The sequence below is a fragment of the Falco peregrinus genome, chromosome 2 (genome assembly GCF_023634155.1).
Source record: "Falco peregrinus isolate bFalPer1 chromosome 2, bFalPer1.pri, whole genome shotgun sequence".
NCBI classification, from domain to species: Eukaryota; Metazoa; Chordata; class Aves; order Falconiformes; family Falconidae; genus Falco; species Falco peregrinus.
Genome location: NC_073722.1, coordinates 59,710,532 through 59,731,379, shown reverse-complemented (window position 1 = coordinate 59,731,379; position 20,848 = coordinate 59,710,532). Strand labels below are relative to the sequence as shown.

Below are 20,848 nucleotides of genomic sequence, written 5' to 3'. Positions count from 1 at the left end.
AAGTGTCAAGGCATCCTTGAAATTAATTAAAACTGCCTGTTTATTCAGGAAGTATTCCTTCCCATTATTAAAACTTTGCTTAAGTATCAAAGTATTCAGCAGAGATTAAAGCCTGTTTCCAAACTTCTTCCAAGAAACTGAGCAATATATTATCAAGATGAAACTATAGAAGTGACTCCTTTGGCTGCATCCGAAAATGTCAGAAGTAAAGGCTTTAAATATACAACAAGTTCTTCTTTTCCTTTCCTTGATTTTCAAATAATACACATTTTGGAATCATAATAAGAAATGTTTCTTTCTGTCTTTTACTGTTGAAAAAAGTTATTATGAGAAAAGATTTAAAATAAAGTATTACATATAACAAGAAATAATGTGTGGTCTTCAAAATACCTGTTTTACAAACACAATCTTTTCTCGTTAAGAAAATGGGAGTTAATCCCAGTGGCTGCAAAAAAAGTATTACTGTACTTCAAACTAAGTGTGTGTGAGTGCTTACAAGAAGAGTATGTAAGACTTGATCCATTTCACTGGGTTTATGTACTCTGCTATGTAAGGCTGGGCCAAATTGTTAAAATCGTCACATTCTGTTCTGACTGTAGTATCTATGAATATGTCTCCTCAAAACATTTATGTTCAATGTTTTCACAATCCTTACTTTCTTTTTTTCTGGTATGATCCACAGTTATCTTTTATGATGCATTATCTCACCTTTTACTACCTGAATATGTGTATATTCATATATTTATACACACACACAGAGAATTCAGTAACAGTATAGCAAATTCCTAATAGGCACATTTTCAGTGTAATTTTGAAGAGCAGAAAACAGACTGCACAACAGAAGCAGACAGTATTGAAACACAGGCTTAAAATTTTATTACATGTGCCAGAAGTCACTCAATCAGAACTTTTCTCAGAATGCCATTTCAAGTTATGTTGTCAAACAGGATGGGTTGGTTGCAGTAATTTCAAACAAAGATTCCTTAAGAGTCAAAAGCCCATTCTTTTTTTCTTATTTGACCATTAAATAAAACAAATTGGGTGTTTCATGTCTGCAGCTGTCTTTCCTCTCTGCCTCAAAACACACTCTATTTTGTTGTTCAACTGCCTAGAAATCCTCTATTTATAAGCAGAAATTCCAAAGACTAACAATCATTTATTTTCTTTTGTCATCTGATAAGCTCCTTGCTCTAGTTTATATTTCATGTTTGGTTACTATGCGGCTCAGTGTTTCCAAGTGTTTTTAACTTTCTAGTTGAAGCTCTTTGTTCAAACTTTGCTGTTCCTAAAAGAAAAAAGGAGAATGTTTTTAATCATTCATACTAAATTCCAAATGCTACAGAAATTCCAGTTTATGCCAACTACGGAAGTAGCTGTCTGAACTGAACGTTAATTTGAATATTTAAAAAAAACACAAAAGCCAACTTGACTTCGACGACGGTAAGAATTTTCCCATTGATACAATGTTATATTATACTTTTCCTAAAAAGTCTTTATTGAATTCCAATGTAGGCTGAAATTCGGCTTACTGTCCTACTGAATCACAAGGCCATTAAGTTTCTCCTTTAGCTTTCTCATTCACTTGGACTGGTAATGAGTCTTCTGCTATACGGGACACGGTAGAGAATTCCATATACTACAACACTGCACTGCAGGTTATTTTTTTTAGATACAATTAATATAAACATTGTCAAGATAATTATTTGGTTAGAATCTTAGAATAACAGTAGTCGATTAAAATACAAACTATTTCATTTACTGTTTCATTATGATTTCAATTCCTGCTAATTGTTCATATTTTGTAGATAATTAAGTCACAGGCTGAAATTAGACTTGCCAGACTGACTTTCCAGTCAAGATCCGTAACACTTACCAGGTTTTACTGTGAAGCGCGGCAGGGAAATGTTCTAGCAATAAACCTCTTCATTGCAATGCTTACGAAAGGCAAGAAACCTGCGTGTCTGATCAGACCTGCAGCTGTACCAGTTTCACACAAGTCTAATGTCATCGAAAACATCAGAAACATAGAGCTATGTAACTTCACAAGCCAAACTCAACACCTCTATTTCTCTTTATAAACAAAAACAACCATTACACCTTCTTTGCCTCGAGTACCAGAGAGTGTCTCTGTTGCACATGCATTGTAAAAAATGTTCAGTTCATCCAGCTTCTGGATTATAACTTCCAGGATAATTGCAAAGTTTGTTTTGCAAAGGAGGTAATTAAAATCTGAGACGTCCAGAAATCCCACTGCTTCAGCATCTGCTCCAGTTCTCATTTAAGCTTCCTGGAAGCTGTTTGATAAAACCAGCAAAGAGGAGAAGAAGAGCAGAAGGTGGTAATTATGGACAAGCTTTCCCCATGCTCAATTCTTTTCTTGTGCTTACGCTCCTGTCAAAGGGCTCATGCAGAGACCGGGTGCAGAGTAGGGAGTGTGCAGTAAATTGGCACCCAGCTGTTCAGTCACTCCACAGCAAGTCTTGACAAGTCCCCAAAATGCGGATGCAGCTTCCTGCACACCAGCAGTTTGGGTAAAAAAATGAAGAGCAGGATTTTCTCGCCTGTCAGTCTTTCCTGGTCAGCAAAGTTTGCTCATGAGACTACAACAGGCCCTTGTTGCAACTGATCTATGAAGTGAGAAAACTGGATGAAAATTGCAGTGTAATTTCTGCTGAATTTGTGGGGAAATGGATCACCAGTCCATCAGATGTAACTATGGTCTATGAACAAAACTGTTTGAAAGTGAACAAGTTATAGCCCATTGACTCTTTCCTATGTTGCTGTTTTCCTTCTTTGTTTAAAGAAAAAAAAATAAACAAAAATCCACAAACAAACTAACACCAACCAAAATATTATAGCTTTCCAGGAGGTACAAGGAATTGTACAAGCATATGATATCCTGTATTTTCATAGCTGCATATCTCACTAAAAGTTCCTGACTCCAAGGTAATCAAATTTCTTCCTTTTCCATTAACATTGTGCAACCTTTTAGATAATTAACTTTTCAAGGATACTGCTTTAAGGAAAGTCATGTTGCTTGGACATCTATCGCTGCTGAAATAATAAATACATTTAACCATGTGACCTTGAAATGACAACTACCAAAAGTTAATAATCCCAGTTTCCAATATTTTTTAAAAATCAGGATTATTTTTATTAGCTGGGGGAAGTGCATTCAGACTTTCTGTTTGTTTGTTTTTGAAAGTGTCTGACTTGCAGTTTTGACTATACCATATTACATACCTTTATCCTCAAATCGACAAAACAGTTGGTGGCTCCCAGATGCAAGGGGGTGCCCTGACATCAAAGCACAGGAGGTAGCGTCCAGTCCAAAACCTCTGCCTCTACCACAGCCCACCCAAAGCTTTCCACACCTTCCAGCAGTTCTTCTGAACCCCTTGCAGCCCTCCTCAATGAGGTTACCCACTCCCATCCACCTAAGATTTTCACATCTTCATCTATCTTAGCATGTGTTATGCCACCACCACTATTTTAATTTGATGTATAATCCCGTGAAGTCTTGACCTGGCTCATGTGCAGTTCCCACTTGCCTCTATTTCCAGGCCAGACACGTGGAACATGTTCCAAACTTTTTGTCAATGGCCTCTTGGAAGCACCCTGTGATTTTCACAGTAGTAATCAAATCCTGCATTGCTCTCATTTGTCTGCAAATCAATTGCTCTTGATCAATTTGAGCCACAGGCTTTCCTTTTGCCTTCTCTCTTGCAGCTGCCTGTTTTCTCTAACCCTTTGATGAGCTGCAGGAATTAACTCAGTTTGAGAGTCAGATATGCAAGGTTTCAGTCTATTAATGAGGATCCCTCTCAGTTACACTCTTCATGCACTGATGGGAATTCTCAATCCCATTTTGGATTAGGTGAACTCCTACTTCAAAGATCTATGAAATTCACCACAGTTGTGTCTGTCTGTGTTGCCACAGCAACATAAATCTTGGTTACGCATGCAACTCCAGCTATGGGTCCAATAACCTAATTAATCACTGGCCTTAAATTGAACAGCATAAACCACAAGAGCCAGGTCTATGTCCCACAGTACCTTGCTCTCCAGCAATAACATGTGCAGCTGTAGCTGACACTAACAGCTAATTAAAAAGTGAGGTAGTCCAATTTGCACTCTCTCCCCTCGTCTACAGAATAGGGAGAACTACATACACAGTGAGAAATACTTTCAGTTTACTTCCAGTTTACTTCAGACTTACCAGTCTTTTCACTCAAATATAAGCAGCCACAGAAAGTTAAGTGTGCAGCCCTAATGGTCACCTATAAACCACATGTCTTTTCTTCCAAGCAAATACAAAAATCCAATTAATCTCCAACTGCAAAACCTCACTGCAGCCCTTCAATACAGACCTAGGATTTCTCTATCAGGACTTTGCTTACAGTTGGGATTGAATTTATAAATCATAGTAATAACTTCCATTCTGATTGACAGTACTTTCTCATTTCAATAATGAAGGCAACAAATTGGACTATGATGACATACTAAATTGCTTCCAGATATGAATCATTACGTAAAACAGCTTTATTAGTAAACAAAGGATAATGAAACAAAATTATAGGAATCCTGCCATGAATAGCTAAACTAGCTGCATGAAAGTTTAGCAAGAGGATACAGTAGATGATTTGCTTACATAAGGCTAACAACTCCAGTTATTAATTTCACCCACGCATGAACTGCTACAATCCCATGAAAATGCACAGCTTGAAATTAGAGCAAGGGGAACTCTGTGCAGCATATCTGAAACCTTATTGAGCTGAAGTCATGATTAAGAATCCTTCCTCCAGTAAAATCTGGGAAATTCTGAAGTGAAAAACAAAGAGCTGAGATACATTTGACAAGAATCACTGTTAGTTGAAATGCTCACTGTGAACCTAGAATTTTAAAGCAATTTCATTGATTGAAATGAAGTCACTATCATTGTATTTTTTCTTACTACAAAATAGAGATGACCTTCCCCCAAAGAGAGACTGAAAGCACTGAGGCTGTTCTTTCAAGATCTCGGGCTAAGTAAGTTTACAGTTCAAGCTCTAGTTACTCAAAATAACAAACATTCACCACCACATTCATTTTGTCAGCTTCATTTTGCAGTCCAGGCAAAACCTAGTACTATTCACTGCACATTCTTGGATCAGTTAATCATTTAATATTCCCTTTGCTGTTTTGCATTTAGGGTCATGGTCTACCACAGTCTGCGTAGCTGAGAGGTTGCACTGTAAAGAGATTTACTTCACCAAGTACATAAACTCCATTCTGTAGGTAAGTAGCATTCTGCTAAGATGACAATGCACAAACATGGACCCTTTGCCATTAAAAAACACTGAAAGAAGGAGCATACTCATGCAAAAGTTGCACAGTCCCTTTAAATGTCTGTTCATCTTTACTATCACATCAAAACTCATAAATCAGCTCCCAGCAGATGGTCTCTTCCTACCAGATTCCCATACAGTCAAAAATCCCTGGTGCTAGATGTGCACTGATGTGCATCTTCAGATCCTGCACAGAAACACTATGTACTGACATTAAAATAGAAGGGAGGACTAGGAAAAAAATGGTAATAAATAGTGCTGAGAAGAGCAAAGTGTTTAGGTTTTTCTTCTTCTTCACTATTCTTATTAATTGCCACCAAGCAGCTAATATATCAGTGACAAAGGGAAAAGAATATAGGGAAGCAATAGATTGGGACTTTTTAAATAAGTTCAGAGTTTTCAAAACAACTAGCCTAATAAACAGTATTTAGGGAACTGATTGCACTGGCCTCTGATTTGCCAGTCTTAGGGCCACAAGCAATTAGTTTTGAGAAACCTGTGGGCAGCACGTATAGTCCCTGGTCTCATGATATTCTTGTAAACAAATTAGGGACAGTTGGTTTAGATGAAATTGCAGCAGAAGTTAGTACTGTTCGGAAGTGTCAATTTAGAGTGTAGTTATCAACAATTCACTGTCACGCTGGAAGGATACCCTGAACAAATCTGGTCAAGAGTCTGTTTTGGGTACTCCTCCGTGATTTCTTTGCATAATGGATTAGGGAATAGCATTCTATCTGCAGACGGACCAAACTGGCAAGGGTTCAAATGCACTGGATAATGGTGTTAGAATTCAAGTGTTTTAACAGATTGAAAAATACAAAAGCAAAGCATTTCATTTAGATAAGGATAACAAACTGCACAAATATAGTCTGAAGGACGACTGGCAGCAGCTCTACAAAAGTAGGTCTGGGCGTTATAACATCTCACAGATTTAACACCATACGTGCTATGGTGTTATGGTAGCTTTTACAAGATACTGTTGCAAAAAAAAAAAAAAAAAAAAAAAAAAAAAGTAAGACCAGCACACAGAAATAGGGCAGATACTTTGAAGTTACATAAAGTTGTTCTTCTCCTACAGTCAGCACTGCTGATGTATCAGTTTGAGTATTATGGCCAATTTCAAGCAAGAATAATACAGAAGAGAACAAAAATGATCAGAGATCATTGCAAATCTCAAAGAGATCAGAAATCAAGTAAACCACTGGGAAAGATGGTTGTTTCAAATTGTTTGTTCAGGACAAGACAGAACCATCTTCTCATACAAGAAGGGCTGCTGAAAAATAGGAGGGAATAACCTGTTCTCCAAAACAAAGGGTAGACAAAAAATAGCGGGCTTAAACTACAGCAAGGAAGATACAGGTGAGGCATTTTAAAAACAAGGACAGAAAACCACTGGAGACAACTGTGTGTGGACTGGGTAGGTCATGAAGCCTCCATCAATGGGCTCTTAAAAAGATAAATCATTTAAGCAACTGTCAGGAAATACATTGATGTAACACGTAATTGATGCAGCTTCAGGGGAGGCAGATGATACCCCAACATCTAGCCTTGTGACTCTGTGTGTCTATGAAGTACAAAACTTCAGCTAGTCAAGTTATGAGCAAGATTTCAGTGACCTGCTGTAGAAAAAAAAAAATGAAAGGCTGAAAGGCTGCTTCACAATGTTTACCACTCTTCAACACAGGAGTTGTTTCTACAGCTAAATTAGTACAGATATTAAACTAATTTCCTCCTGACTTTCAGCAGGTTGGTTTGATTCCTGATAGCCCTGCACCAGTATCTCAAAGTCCCTGGCCGTGCTACCCTACTCATAAGCTTTAGATGTGGCTATTTTGCCTCCTTGGTCACACTGTATCTCTCAAATACTTGTAAACAGTTCTCTTCTCCTCTCCTTTATTTACCAGCAGTTAACTAAGTATTAAATATTTACTTTTCATCCTCCCTGATGAATCAGTCTAGGTGGTCTTTTACAAGTATTGTTGTTATTCTCTGTATCCTCTCCATATGTCTGCATTCTTCATGCCAAACTATATTCATAGGAATATTTGATTCCTTAATGTCATCCTACAGTTCTGGAATTATAGCTTTCTAAATTCCTTCTGTTTCCTCACACTCTGGGTTTGCATTCACACTACTATGCCCTGACGGATTAGTTTGAATTTATGCAGTATAATTCTCCTCGTTCACCAGCCCATAGAGCTCATCACTGTTGGTACTTATATTGTACTTGGTGCTACACACAAAGCCTCCCCAATTAAAACAATTTACAAACTGACTTAAGACATTCAATTACTTTAAAATTCATCTTTTGCTGAAACTGGATATCTTAGTGACAGAAAGATAAGCAGCACATTATCAAACAAGTTTCCAAATTAAGGCTGCCAATGTTTACCTTTGATCCAAAGATTAAATATAAAATATTGCACAACAAATTACAGTAATTATGGAACTACTAAATGGATTCTCTTGATACCTTTTATAAACTACTCTTATCACGTTTATTATAACCAAACATACAATTTCCTATCTAAAAATATTCTTATACAAATGTATTTAGTGCTCAGTATACTCACCAAATACAATTTCAAAAGAACAAGCATTGTGGCAGACAGTATTAGGTATCAAGTTAACCTCAGGATGTCTCATTCTGACCATCCAAATGAGAGCAAAGACAGAATTCCGTTTTTATTATCCTACAAAACTCAAAAATCTGACTGGTTAGCTTTTATTTTCACGTTACTGTTAATCATAGGAAGTCATGTATTTGTATTTGCTTTCTTGAAAGAGAAAAGGTGTTTCACAGTGCTCAAAGACCAAAAGTTATTTTAAGTACTATCTGATAGTAACTGGGTGCTTACGCAGCTGACAAAGGCATCTGAAGATACACCAGTAATCCTATCAGGATTCAGAGCTAGACTTCAATGCAGAAAAATTGCATTATGTTGTTACTAAAAGGTCGAGTTGCAACCCTCCAAGAAGTGTCTTGCCACTATCAAAGACACAGGTTCTTCCAGTCGCAGCTGGAGTGGACTGAGCAGCGTAAAGGCTTAGCATCCCTGCAGCCAAAATGCCTAGAAAAGGTTCTTGTTTCCATAAACCACCACAGTCTCACTGAAAGGCTGTTTCATTTTAAGTGCTTTATAGTATGAGTGATACCTTTTTACATAACTCAATATATCTAAGCCCTCTATTTTAAGGCAAAGAAAGGCCTTTATATAAAGCAATTTTTCCTATTTGGCATAGAAAGAAAAACCTCCCTAAGGGAGCTGAAATTTCATACAACCACCACAAAAGTTCTCTGGAAAAATATCTTAATACAACGGCCTTTTTAGATGCAATTTTTTTATTTTCTTAAAATCAATATTTTCCAGGAAATTATTGTATGATGCCGAACAAGAGTTGATACCTAAAAACATTGGTATCTGAATCATCAATAGAAACATTTTTTAAAACAACTTTGGTCCACAAGTAATTAATTTTTCTGAAATTATTGAATGTAGACCCAAAAGTAAAGCTTTCTTCAAAATGGAATATTTTTCAACAGCAAAACACAAACCTAAATATACAGTGCCTCTGGTCCAACTGCGTTATGTTTAAACTTTTCTGAGGAAAAAAAATAAATCGGGTAGGACTCGGTGTCACATGAGTTTTAGTCAAGTACGTAAAGCCTGACTAAGAGACAAATATTTATTTTATTTTTCAATAGTTAGACTTTTTTTCTCCCAGAAATTCAGTTGGTATTTCTGTCTCCATTTACGAAGGTATATACATAACTTTTGAAGAAGCAGTGTCTTTAATGTTAAGCACTTTTGAACAGAAGTTCATTTTTCATTTTTAAATTATTTTCAAATTAATTCATAAGCATAGAAAAGTCTGAAGTATTTTTCCAATCTCGTTCATCTTTAGAAATTAAAAGACGTGCAGCCCTCAAACTGTGGTTTTCTGCCACACCGGATTATTCTGTATCTAGTATTACTTACAAACTTGGATATGTAGATCCTGTTACTGCAAAGACATGGACATCTGCTTAACTTTATGTATTGTAAATCATCTTACTGACCTCAGGTAGCCTATTTAGTAATAACTAAAGGCAGGAATTTGCACATAACTTTTTCAGGACAGAGCCTTATGCCATTTGTATTGTCCCATATTCTGATTCATCCATCCAGAATGGATGGCAGAATACTTGCAAATCTGAGTGTTTGCATGGAAAGTGTTTATCCGTTGATGCGGGGCTGATTTCAAACTAAATTTGCTTTATAACTTCAGTGGTGGATTTATGATTGGATTACTTTAGAAAATGTAGAAAATTATGAAGTTACTTGCATTTTTTTTCTTCTCACCAAGTCCAGTTTAGCATTATATACAGACTTGAAAATGTTTTATGCCTTTGAAGATCTCCTTGCCAGAGGCGATATTAAAATGCACTCCACAGTTACCTACACGTACCTAATCTGCCCAAAATGCACATCTCTGTAAGTTAAACAATAGCAGCACCACTGAACTATCTCAGCGTGCAATCCATTACAAATACACAATGTGAGAAGGAAATCAGTAAATAAAAATGTGCTGGTTCAAAGACGTGCTCTATAAATAGCATATACAACTGAAATAAATATATTGCTATACTAGACTGAAAACAAATTACAAAAATGAAACCCAACCCCCTGGAGTCCATTATGGGGCATTAAAACGTCCCCAGAGGACCTTTTCTCTTGCTCATGGAGAGGCTGCTGCATGCTTTTCTTATCTGTTTCTCGAGTTTCATGCTGAAAATCATAAACTCCAGAAGCATGCTTCACCTGAACAGCTGTATCAGCAGGGAATGTCGTGCTGTGCACCACATTAGCACAGCAGTGCTGCTGAATTAATTCTGCACTCTCTTTGCAAAAGAAAAGGAGCTGGTGACCCGACTCCCTGAGCTCTCGCTGCTCCCACTGACATTCAGCGGGAATGAAAATCCTTTTACATCCATTAAATAGTGAACACGCTGCAAGAGTGAGGGCTCTATGTGGCCTTACAAAAGCGATACCTAGATATTTTGAATTTTCTCGGAAGAGAAAAAAAAAAAATAATTAACTACTACGGTATAGGATGCTCCAGATCATTGCTTCGGACTGTTTGCCAATGCGCAGAGCATACTTCATTTTTAATTAATCAGGAGACCAGGGAGAAACTTTATTATTTCTGTTGCAGTTCCCCCCACGGCTCCTAGAACCCACCCTCCCCAACCGCGCCGCCAAATCCCGCGCCAGCCGCGTGCGGGCTCCCAGCTCCGCCAGCCGCCGCTCCGTTCGGTTAAAAGGGGGAAGGGGTGTGTGTGTGTGTGTGTGTGTAAAAACCGAGTTAATCCCGAAATCCTTCTGTCCCGGGGTGGGTCAGCGCCCCCGGGGCACCCCCGGCTGGGCGGCCAGTGTTTGGAAGAGAACCATGCCGATCTGCAAAAATCTACCGCCGCCAGCCCTCAGCGGCGCTTTTTTGGGGGTGGTTTGGGGTTGGGGATTTTGTCGCCTTTTTTTTATTTATTTATTATTATTATTATTAGTATTTCCCCCCCCTACGGGCAGCCCAGGGCGAAGGCGGGGGGAGCTGCCCTCCGCACCTCCCCGCGCAGCGCGGCGGCCCCGCTCCCCCCCACCCCCGCTCCGCTCCTTACCTGCACCCGCGGGGCGGTGGCGGCGGCTGCATCCCGCCGCGGGGGCGGCGCTTGGCCGTGCCGCGCCGTGCCGAGCCGAGCCGCGCCGCGCCGCGCCGTGCGGAGCCGTACCGAGCCGCGCCGTGCCGTGGTGCCGAGCCGTGCCGTGGTGCCGAGCCGTGCCGTGGTGCCGAGCCGTGCCGCGCCGTGGGCTGGGAGGGCGGCGGAGAGGCGCGAGGAGGGCGCCCTCCCCGCGCCTCTCCGCCGGGCCCCCCCCGGCCGGCGGATCCCGATCCCCCACTTCTCCGCAGGCAGGCGGAGGCGGGCGAGAAGGGCCGGGTTAGCGCTTCCCCTGTTAACTCTTCTCCTTGCGGTCTCGTCTCATCCCTTGGGCGTCTCCTGCCAGGAGCGGAGGGTGGTGCTGGTGGAGATGGTGATGGTGGTGCTGGACTGCTCCCGTCGAGGGGAGGGGGGGGGGGGAGCGGCAGGGTCCCCGGGATCCTCCAAACCGAGGTTGATGGGAGCCGTGCTGTCTCTGCTGGTGGTAAAAGCGGCCAAGGAGGATTAGCTCTTGCTCATGTAAAGGTTAAGCTCAAAGCCAACCTCTGCACTAGGTCCTGCCTGCAAGGGTTCCCATCCCGAGTGCCGAGGGGGAAATTTTTTTTCCCCTGTGCTCCAGCACCGACTCCTACGAAAGCAGTCTAAAAATGGCAGATTGCTTCTATACTTTCACATATTTATTGGTGTTTATTAGACAAGTACAGAGAACCCCAGCCAAGCACCAGGACTCTGATACTATTAGCGATATAAACACCAGATATAGTCCTGTCTCAAGACCTTATAAATTATGTATAAGAGATTACAGATAGAGAAGACTGTGATGAAGCAATACGAGCCAATATGACAGGCAGGGAACTCGGCACAGCATCGCACAAAGTACTGCAGGTACTGAACTATTTACTGTTATAGGTAGCCTTTTGCTCAAACCAGCTTTGAAGGTACCTGGAGATAGGATTATGAGGAAACAGTGGGAATGTGACCATGTATTGATAGTATTTTCAAAACTGCCAGAATTACTCAGGATCATGCATTCCTTTTATTTTGACAATTCCACCTGAACTAAAAAAACAAAAACAAAAACAAAAAAAAAACCAAACCAAACAAAACCAAACAAACAAACCCACAATAGTGACACAGGAAGATTATAAGAACAAGCTGAGAAAAACTGCACTAAAGACATAGGAACCTAATATTCTATTAAATACACCAAAGTCATGGAGCAATGATGAAGCTCTTGGTCTTCATTATCAAGTTATTCAACAGTCAGAGCTGTTGGCTAAATCATAATTAACCTTCTTAAGTCCTTCAAAGAGCTTTGACTGATCTGTAAGACGTGATTGTCCTCTACAAACATCATGTTGACCTGTCCCTGTTGCTCCATACTTGCACGTACATCTGCTAATTTAACTCTGTAACGTAATGTCAGCTAAATTGGCTGGTGCAGACAAATGAGGGTCTGCCATTCCCAGATTTCTCAGGTATCTGTGTATGATGCCATCATACTTGGCTCGTTCTCATTTACCTTCAAGTACCAAGCTTATTTCAGCAGAAGGCTACACAAAACAGCTTATAGTTCGGCACCTGCAGTAACTTCGTACCTGAGTTTCATAAATATTCCTCAACTGTGAATGCCATCTGGTCCATGTTGTTTGCTGACACAGTTACTGACTTGTTTTAAAAGCTCTTCAGTTTGAAACAACTGCCTCAAATTTAACCTTTTTATAAAAAGATTCTGATGTAGATTCCCTTAAAACTCCCCCATGGTGAATTCATGCAGCCTTTCCCCTTACAAATTAATCTTTTCTGGATGCCCTTTAGAACTACGATTATCTACCAGTCCTATACATTCTCTGGCAGACTTCCTGCTTCCCATGCATTTGCAATAGATGTCAGTCACGTAGCTTCATGCACCACAGGTATTAAGGTCTCAGCATGGTATACAAATTTAGGCAGAATCAAAATAGAATACTTTTTCCTTTCTAGTACTTATGCATCTATAATTGCATAACAAATTGCAGTCCTTAACAACCCGTCCTCCCTAAGCAATTAAAAGACCTCACTGAAATCAATTTTTTCTATATTAAAAAGGATTTAGGTCACCCAATCAAGTGGTCAAAGGCTGGGAAAGCCAGAAGGCTACCCATGAAACCTTAATTCAGGCTTCTTGTGCATGTGTATTACAACCCTGTATTTAATTATGAGTTTGTCTGCAGAACGCCAGGCTCCACTTGGAACATTTAGAATTATGTAGTGGCAAGCATGTGAGAGTGGCTAATCATGCCTCTGCCTGTTATCCCTTTGCTTTCTAGGGTGTCTTTTCTGCTCATCCCTTACCAACTCTCATGTAGAAATTTCTCTTTTCCTGGTCTGTCTGAAACTCTGATCCTTAGATAACTACTTTAGCAGTGAATCAGGTAAACGTTTTTACCACAGGGTCGCAGAGATTGCTAATTATTCCTTCAAAGGTTATTTGTTATTTTTCTCCAGAGGTGAGAAAATATGGAAAGAAAAGGAAGGAAAACAAAGACAGGAAGAAAGAGAGTGAAAAACAAGGAAACAAAAGTTTCCAGGTTGAAGCAGAAGGGAAATAAGGAATTGAGGTCAGTCTTCATGATACCATACAGCTTCCTTCTTACAAAGGATCAGCTCTTAAATTATAAGCTTTACAGAGAGAGACGGTTGTAGATGAAAGCAAAAGGAAGGCATTAAGTTGCCTGATGTCTTGGACAGGAAGGATCATACTGTATTTATACATCATGCTACACTATCTCAGTAGACATTCTGGAAAATTAATTTTTTTTAAAAAAAAAATTGTGACAAAAAATCTGCTTTCTATCTGCTTCTCTTAGAAGAAGGGCTCACCAGTCAAAGCCATTGTTTCCTCTCTATGCTAGGTATTACAAAGGATAAACACTTTGCAGAGGCTTATTTTCTATGGAGATGCTTAAGATGTAATCATGAGCTAATAGCTTACATCTTTGGTTGCTGAATTGGGTCTTCACATAGAATTACAATGTTACCTTCAAACTGTAATGTTGTTTTAAAAGTTTTCCAGCAGAACTAACAAAAACTGGAACCAGTGGCCTTTGTGACATCAGTAAGTCAGCATTATTACAGTGAACTAAAAGCAGTATTGACATTTCATTTTAGTCATATTTAGTCATAAAATACAGGGAAATTTTAGACCTGAAACAGGCTAAAGCAATAGCTATTCAATATTCTTTTTTTTTCTTCTTCTTTTTTTTTTTTTCTGGAACACAAAAATTCAAAGAAAATTGACCTAGAAAAACATACTATTTCCTGAATGAAGTGGGGTCTCTGAATACTTCAGTTCCCCAGTAAAATTTGGTATAAGCATATTTTGTCTGCAGTCAACCTCCATATCACAAAACTCATGTTTTCAAAAGAAGTCGGTGAATATGGTAGTTACTCTCCTGAGTGTTTCAGTCTTTAGAGACTTTCTGACCCTTTCCCGTGCATTTTCTCTGCAATCACTGGCACTAGAAACTTCATTTCTTAAATAAAATTCAGATTCTCTGCTTATTTTTAATAATAAAAAATATCCTCAAAATTGTGATAATACTGTGTGCTGAGCAATGCTGCAGAGTATAACAGATTTACCTTGAACGGGATAAGAAAGCAGAACCAATTTATTGAAAGTAAGGCTTGTTACAGCCCAGTAAAATTAGCATTCATGACTTCACGGATGTAACTGCAGGTATTTTTTTCACGTAAGCTTAGTATGCAGGCCAGCTCATACTGTGTGACATTTTTAATGTGTGGCCTTCATAACCTACCACACAAGGCTGCTGTGGGGATTAACTAGTTAAGATTTGTAAAGTGCTTTGAAGATTATAAGGCATTAAGTTGCATAAGTGCTAAGCACTATTATTTAATACTTGAGCATTATAACCGAGCTTTACAGGACAATTCATGTTCACCTCGCTAGTATGAGTCTTTGTGATTTCAACATAGCTGCTGCAAGAGGTAAAGCGCAGAACCAACCACAGAAGAGTGAAATTATTTTCTTGTTGCACTATCAGAGGCTAAAGTGAGATACAACTGTAATGGTGTTGTGGAAAATTTAATTGAAAAATAATTATTATGAAATGCAATAGTAGATCCAAGAAATCCACATAAAAATGCACGGCTCCTTAAGGTGCCCTTATTTAATCTATGTCCTATCTTACCCAAGCAGACCCATTGACTGTTCTCCAGGAAGTACAACTCCAAACCCCAGATCCATAGATGGACCGAATACATCAATTATATACCAACTGAAAATGTTGCCAAGTGTCAGGAAGGATGGGTAAAATCTGTACACTGTTAAGTTGCACTTCATACATATTATAGCTTTGGCTTTAATCAATTAAAATTTTAAAGCAAATATTTTGGAAGAAAGATGAACACAGAGAGACTGTTGTCTTTATCAATCAGATTGAGAATACCTTTTTTTGATACAATTGCTTCGTTCAGTTTCATTTTGGCATCAACCTTCCTCTCCTTTGTTTTGTAATGTCAGTTTTCAGTAGTAGAAGTAGTTGGGGTTTTTTGTGGTAGTGAAGAGACAGAGCATTTGTAAATAAAATAACAATGCCAAAGAGAAACAACATGACATAATTTTGTGCCTAACTATGTTGGAGGCAGAGGAACACCAGCATTTCAGGACTGCTAGCATCCACACACTATAGATGTTAGGATGGCATGTTATCAGACCCTGGGATGCATCCCAGCATCCTGAAGGCATAAGACTCTATTTGGCATGCAGGGAAGGAGAGTTGGATTTATTTACCTTACAAAAACTAATTATTATTCAATGGCCATCTCTTTGCAGGACAAAGCACTCAGTACTTAAATATCTTTCCTCTGCAAAAGTGCTGCAGACATTGCACAAGGATAGGCTCTTCAAGTATATGCATTTCTTCTCTATGGCTAAGAATAAAGATTACTTTCCTATAGTGTTTTGACATTTTGATCTGAATTGAAGCATATAATAAAAATGCACTTCACTGAATGCCTCCAGTATGAACTGAAATTCAGCTTCAGAGACAAGTAAATGTAAAAGAGGGCAAACAGAGAGTGAATAGTGCACTTGTACAATAAAACACAGATCCTTGTCATTTCCTGGGTCAGGAAGATGCAGGCCTCTAATGCTCCCACTTCTTTTTGGAAAGCATAAACTTTCTTCCTCTATTAAGTTATTAACAATAATTGTGTCACAGGAGATCAAAATATTTGTCCCAAAACACACATAAAGTCCATGAAAAAGCCAGCACTCAACTCACCTTTCTAGACATTGATCCCCATCCCAGACTGTTTGGGCCATCAGCCTAGAAAGAGCTTAAAACAGACTAGAACAGTGCAGTGCACATTGTCTACAGAAAATATTTGTCTATATATGATGGCAAATTTGATTCCACGCACTCTGTTAACAGGGTCTTACCGGTCTTTTGACCAGCTACCCCAGGAGATGTGGGAAACTGGAGGTAGTTCAGTCAGACTTAGCTCCTTAAGCTCAAAAGTGTTCACGAGACTCAGGGATTCTTTGTTCTTGTCAGGTTTTATAGGTTTTCTAATCCTTTACCTGAGGCTCCACTCACCTCCACAGTTGTTCTCCCACCTGTGTCACAGCTAAAGCAAGAAAAGTAACTCAGCTATAATGTTCTTTTCTTTTCTTTTGCTTTTTCAGGCACCTTTTTCTTAGATTTCCTTACTGCCTTCTGTTTTGTTCAGTCTTAAATCATACAATGGTAGCTACTCATTATTCATTTTAGATTCAAATTATGGGTTACTTATGCTGTTGCTCATACCAACAGTAAACCACTTGACCTGCGTTAATACTCTCAATGCTTATTTTGGCAGAAGTGAAATTGTGTTTCTGAAAGGGCAGATATTTACCAGGTGCATTACAAATCTCGTTAGAATTTGAAAAAAAAAGCAGCTGGGTCTTCTGATGCCTGAATTTCTGAGCTTGAAAGATCCAATGACTGCTATCAGTTTCACGTACTGTGCAGAGTATGACACATACATTTTAGAAATAGGTGTATGTTGCTCGGTTTTCATGTGATTTTAGTATATTGAGCAAGACTGAAACACTAAAAACAGAAACATCAACAAATGTTTTTGAATGTTGTTTAAAGCTAGTATCTGGTGCACAGGACAGAAAGAAACACAAGTGAGCATCCCATCAGTCTCTCCCTGCAATGGATCACAGGCCACTAAGAAGGCTGTGCATGTGTGTCAGACTGGCAGTAGCCACATGTAGCTACACAGTGGACAGTATTGAAAGATGGCACGTCCACAGCCTCCCCATGTTCACAGCAGACCAAATCTGTTACAAGAAGACCATGTGCTTCTTTTTCATCTTCTTCTTACTTTAGATGGCAGATGAGTTCAGAATACTCTGGGCCTTAAATATTGTCTTTCTCAGCTGAACTATCTACCAGGAGTACTGTGAATATGTCAGACTTCTGGTACCAAGAGATCTCAGCAGAAACCATTTTCCTGGAGCTGTGGAGTCCACTGTCTTTTCTCCTTAGTCCCTAGGGCTCCTATTCTTCCCATATATACCCACATCCTATAACTGTCAGGACAAAATAAAGCAATGTGCTCAACTCAACCCAATGCATTGGGCTCTGTTTTCTTGTCTGTTAGCCCATTTCATAGGGGTGGGGGGTAGTTAGTCTAATTTAATTCCTTCTGATCACCAAGGAACAGAAAAAAGGAACACACTCCAGTTAGATCCTCCTGTCCAAACTGCATCAGAGCTAGGAAAAGTCTCATGTTAGCTGCATGTATGTATAGCATGGTTTCCCATCCCAAGTAGGGAAAAACTCCAGAACAAACCGTCTTTCTGCTTTTCACTTCTTATCTTGAAAATGCACCTTCTTTAGTTCACTAAAGCTGCAGGTCCACTTCTCCTGTGTCTCTGAAGTGAGATCCTAATACTGGTAAGATCACCCAAAATGCATAATAGAACTTTAACAGATTTTGAAATGGTTAACCATTTTAAGCTTACCCATACAACTTGCTTTCTGAGGCCCTTCAGATTTCTCCTTTGGAAGCAAACTGCTGTTACACTCAATGCCACCAGCAGAGAGAGGAAGCTAACATGTTTCTCTGTTGATGTCACTTGGAGCTTTTAGGCCTTGAGAGAGTGACCACTGGCAGGGAAAGCACCTGACATGAGGAGTAGAAAAGATGTGGTTAAAATGTGCCCCCCCCCCAAAAAAAATCTTTACATCAAAAATATGTGTAAAAGTTCTTGACCACTAGTAGACTTCAGGTTAGCATCTCCACGTCTTGGCAGGAATCACAACAAAGATCTGAAGGGAAATGTCTGATCTGTACCAGGGAGGGACAGAAGTTAGAGGACTGAGGTATGCTACACTACATTCAAACCAATGAATTTTTGAAAGGCCACTGCTTCCCTACTCCCAGACCAAGATGTTCAGTGTTATTGCATAGCACATGGAGCAGGGAACTGCTTTTTAGGAAAAATCCCCAGCCTGTGCTGTCTTCTGAGCCAAGCTCAGGAATTGTCTGGTGAAATCCTAACTGGCATCTGCCAAAATATCGCAGGAAGCATGCTAACAGCTAAACAGTTTGGAAAATCTGAGCACAGTGGTTAAGCCCAAGTGCCTTCTTTTCTTTTAATCCTTGCCAGTATAGATGTAGACCTGTTTACCTGAGAAGAATCCTATGCCCTGCTATCATGGGCAGTGGCTTCTCTGATACGGCTTCAGCTCAGGCATGACCACCCATCACAAAAAAAAAAGCCGTGTAAAACATGCCATAAACCAGTTTTTTCTTTCCGGATCCAATGGGTGCAACTGAGGCGATTGCTGATGGCCTTAATGAGAGATGCTAAGCTCTGAAAACTTCTCACTAATGGAAAGCAATGAGTTAGTTGAAAACCAGGAGGAGGAAACGGAGGTGGATTAAAGCTATTGCTGTGTCTAAAAGAACAGTGTGGTGAGAATATTCCCGCTCTACTTTCCTGTTTTCTACACATAGAAAATGTGTTTCTGCTTGTATAGCATTATGATGGTGTATCATTCATGATCCTTACAGCTATCTCATGACTATCTTCATGCTGCAATGCACTTCTTCACCTTCTCTGGATATGCTTACACAGTAAGTTGTTTTTCTTCTACCAGTTTAACCGCTACCAATCACACCTGTCACATAGCTGTGCACTAGTTCTGCATCCACCGTGCAGATTTTTAGACCCTGATAAACACATCCCTGCACTTACATTTGGATAACATATACAATTCCCTCTAAATCAGACAAATGGATGCTGTTGAGCCATCTGAAGATATGTTTAGATACGTCACCTGAGTTGGAAGTATTTCCTCACAGATGAAGATATTTCAGTTTAGATGGCTACAGAGAGGGGCCTGTCACCTGAAATATCCCCACAAGACTGGAAAATACGATGCAGGAGCTGTACAAGATCTGTGCCCTTCTGCAGCAAGTTTGTGGAGGCCTGACAGGATCCCCTAGGTCATCACAAATGGCATGGAAGCCTACGCTTAGACCACTGAGCCCTGGTATCTTCATTTGACTGAGTATCTAAGATCCCTTTAGTCAACATGAGATCTACTCAGACTTACTCAGCTGGAGTTCAGGGAGCAGGTCAGATGCCAAATATGGGAATGTTTGGATCTATGAGTCCTAACCTTTAAAAAAAAATATGCATTATTTCTGGCTGATTCAGAGTAAGAATCACAAGATCAGATTCTGTTCCCAAATTTGCACGTGCTACTAATGCAAAGTGCCCATTAAGATTCTTGCACTGCTTTAACAGATGCTTACAAGCAGTCAAACTAGAAATTTGACTTGCTTTCCTTAGTGTACTACATACAGATTAACTTTACATATTTATGGAAGCATGTAATTTGTTGGGGTTTAATACATTAGCCATCTTTACTGCAGCATTTCAGTAGTTACATTGTACTACATTACAGTAGTTCACTTGTATTGCTTCACAGTTTGCTTTATAAAATATGTATACATATACCATATTATAATAATAGGAACAAATATTAATCAGACATTTTCAGTGCTCTTGTCTAAAAGTCATGATATTTTGCCCAGTTTCTGTTTGGTATTGTTACAAATGAAATGTTTTTGCTTTGTATACTTGTCTCCCTTGTTCACTTCACTGTGCTTTTCTGTTCCAGACTCTCAACCTGTACTCATCATCTATGCATCTGAATCACTTTTCAAGTGTATAAGTAGTATGAGGGGTATAGCATCAGTCAGCAGTCCCACGATTCTGCCTTGTCTATTTAGCTCAGCCCTTGCACCCCAACCTCATATCTGAGAAAGGAGATGGGTTTAGTGGACACCCCAGCCCAAAAGGCCCGCTACCCCAGGTTGTTGCAGCTGAATTCAGCACTAGGCAGGAAGGTTTGGTGTGTCACACCTTTTAAGCATACCCTAAAGTCTCTAAAACCTTTCCATGAGCACGAGTGTCCTTATTCAAGAGTTTTGCAAGGAAGTGGTTCTCTTGTGGTGGAAGATTATGTGAACAAACCCTTCCAGAAGTCATGCTGGTGTGCATTCAGGACATTCAGTTGTCAAGATTAAAGGATCACCTTAAGGTGGATGCAAACTGTACATTCTGCTATGTACAGACCTACCTCAAAAATCACTGATGGGAAGGCAGCATACAATTCTGAGGTGACTGTTCAGAGAAAATGAAACAGGTTCCTGCATTACACCTCCAAGCCCCAGAGGTCTGTTTTTATTTTTTGTATTACTTCTGAGGATTTTCAGGGCTCTGCAAAGAAAACAGTATTTCAGCAGTGCCTATCTG

The 20,848-nt window shown here is 39.6% G+C and overlaps 1 protein-coding gene across 1 annotated transcript in view; it reads right to left on the bottom strand.

Moving 5' to 3' along the window:
* Positions 1-20,848, bottom strand: part of TRMT9B (tRNA methyltransferase 9B (putative)) — a 121,349-nt gene that overhangs the window by 12,286 nt on the left and 88,215 nt on the right. The window contains exons 3-4 of the mRNA XM_055795429.1: positions 18,041-18,201; positions 10,984-11,500 (exon numbers count right to left, since the gene is read on the bottom strand). Coding sequence (XP_055651404.1) covers positions 10,984-11,500; positions 18,041-18,044 — 521 coding nt within the window. The 5' untranslated portion in view covers positions 18,045-18,201. The remainder of the gene's footprint in view (positions 1-10,983; positions 11,501-18,040; positions 18,202-20,848) is intronic.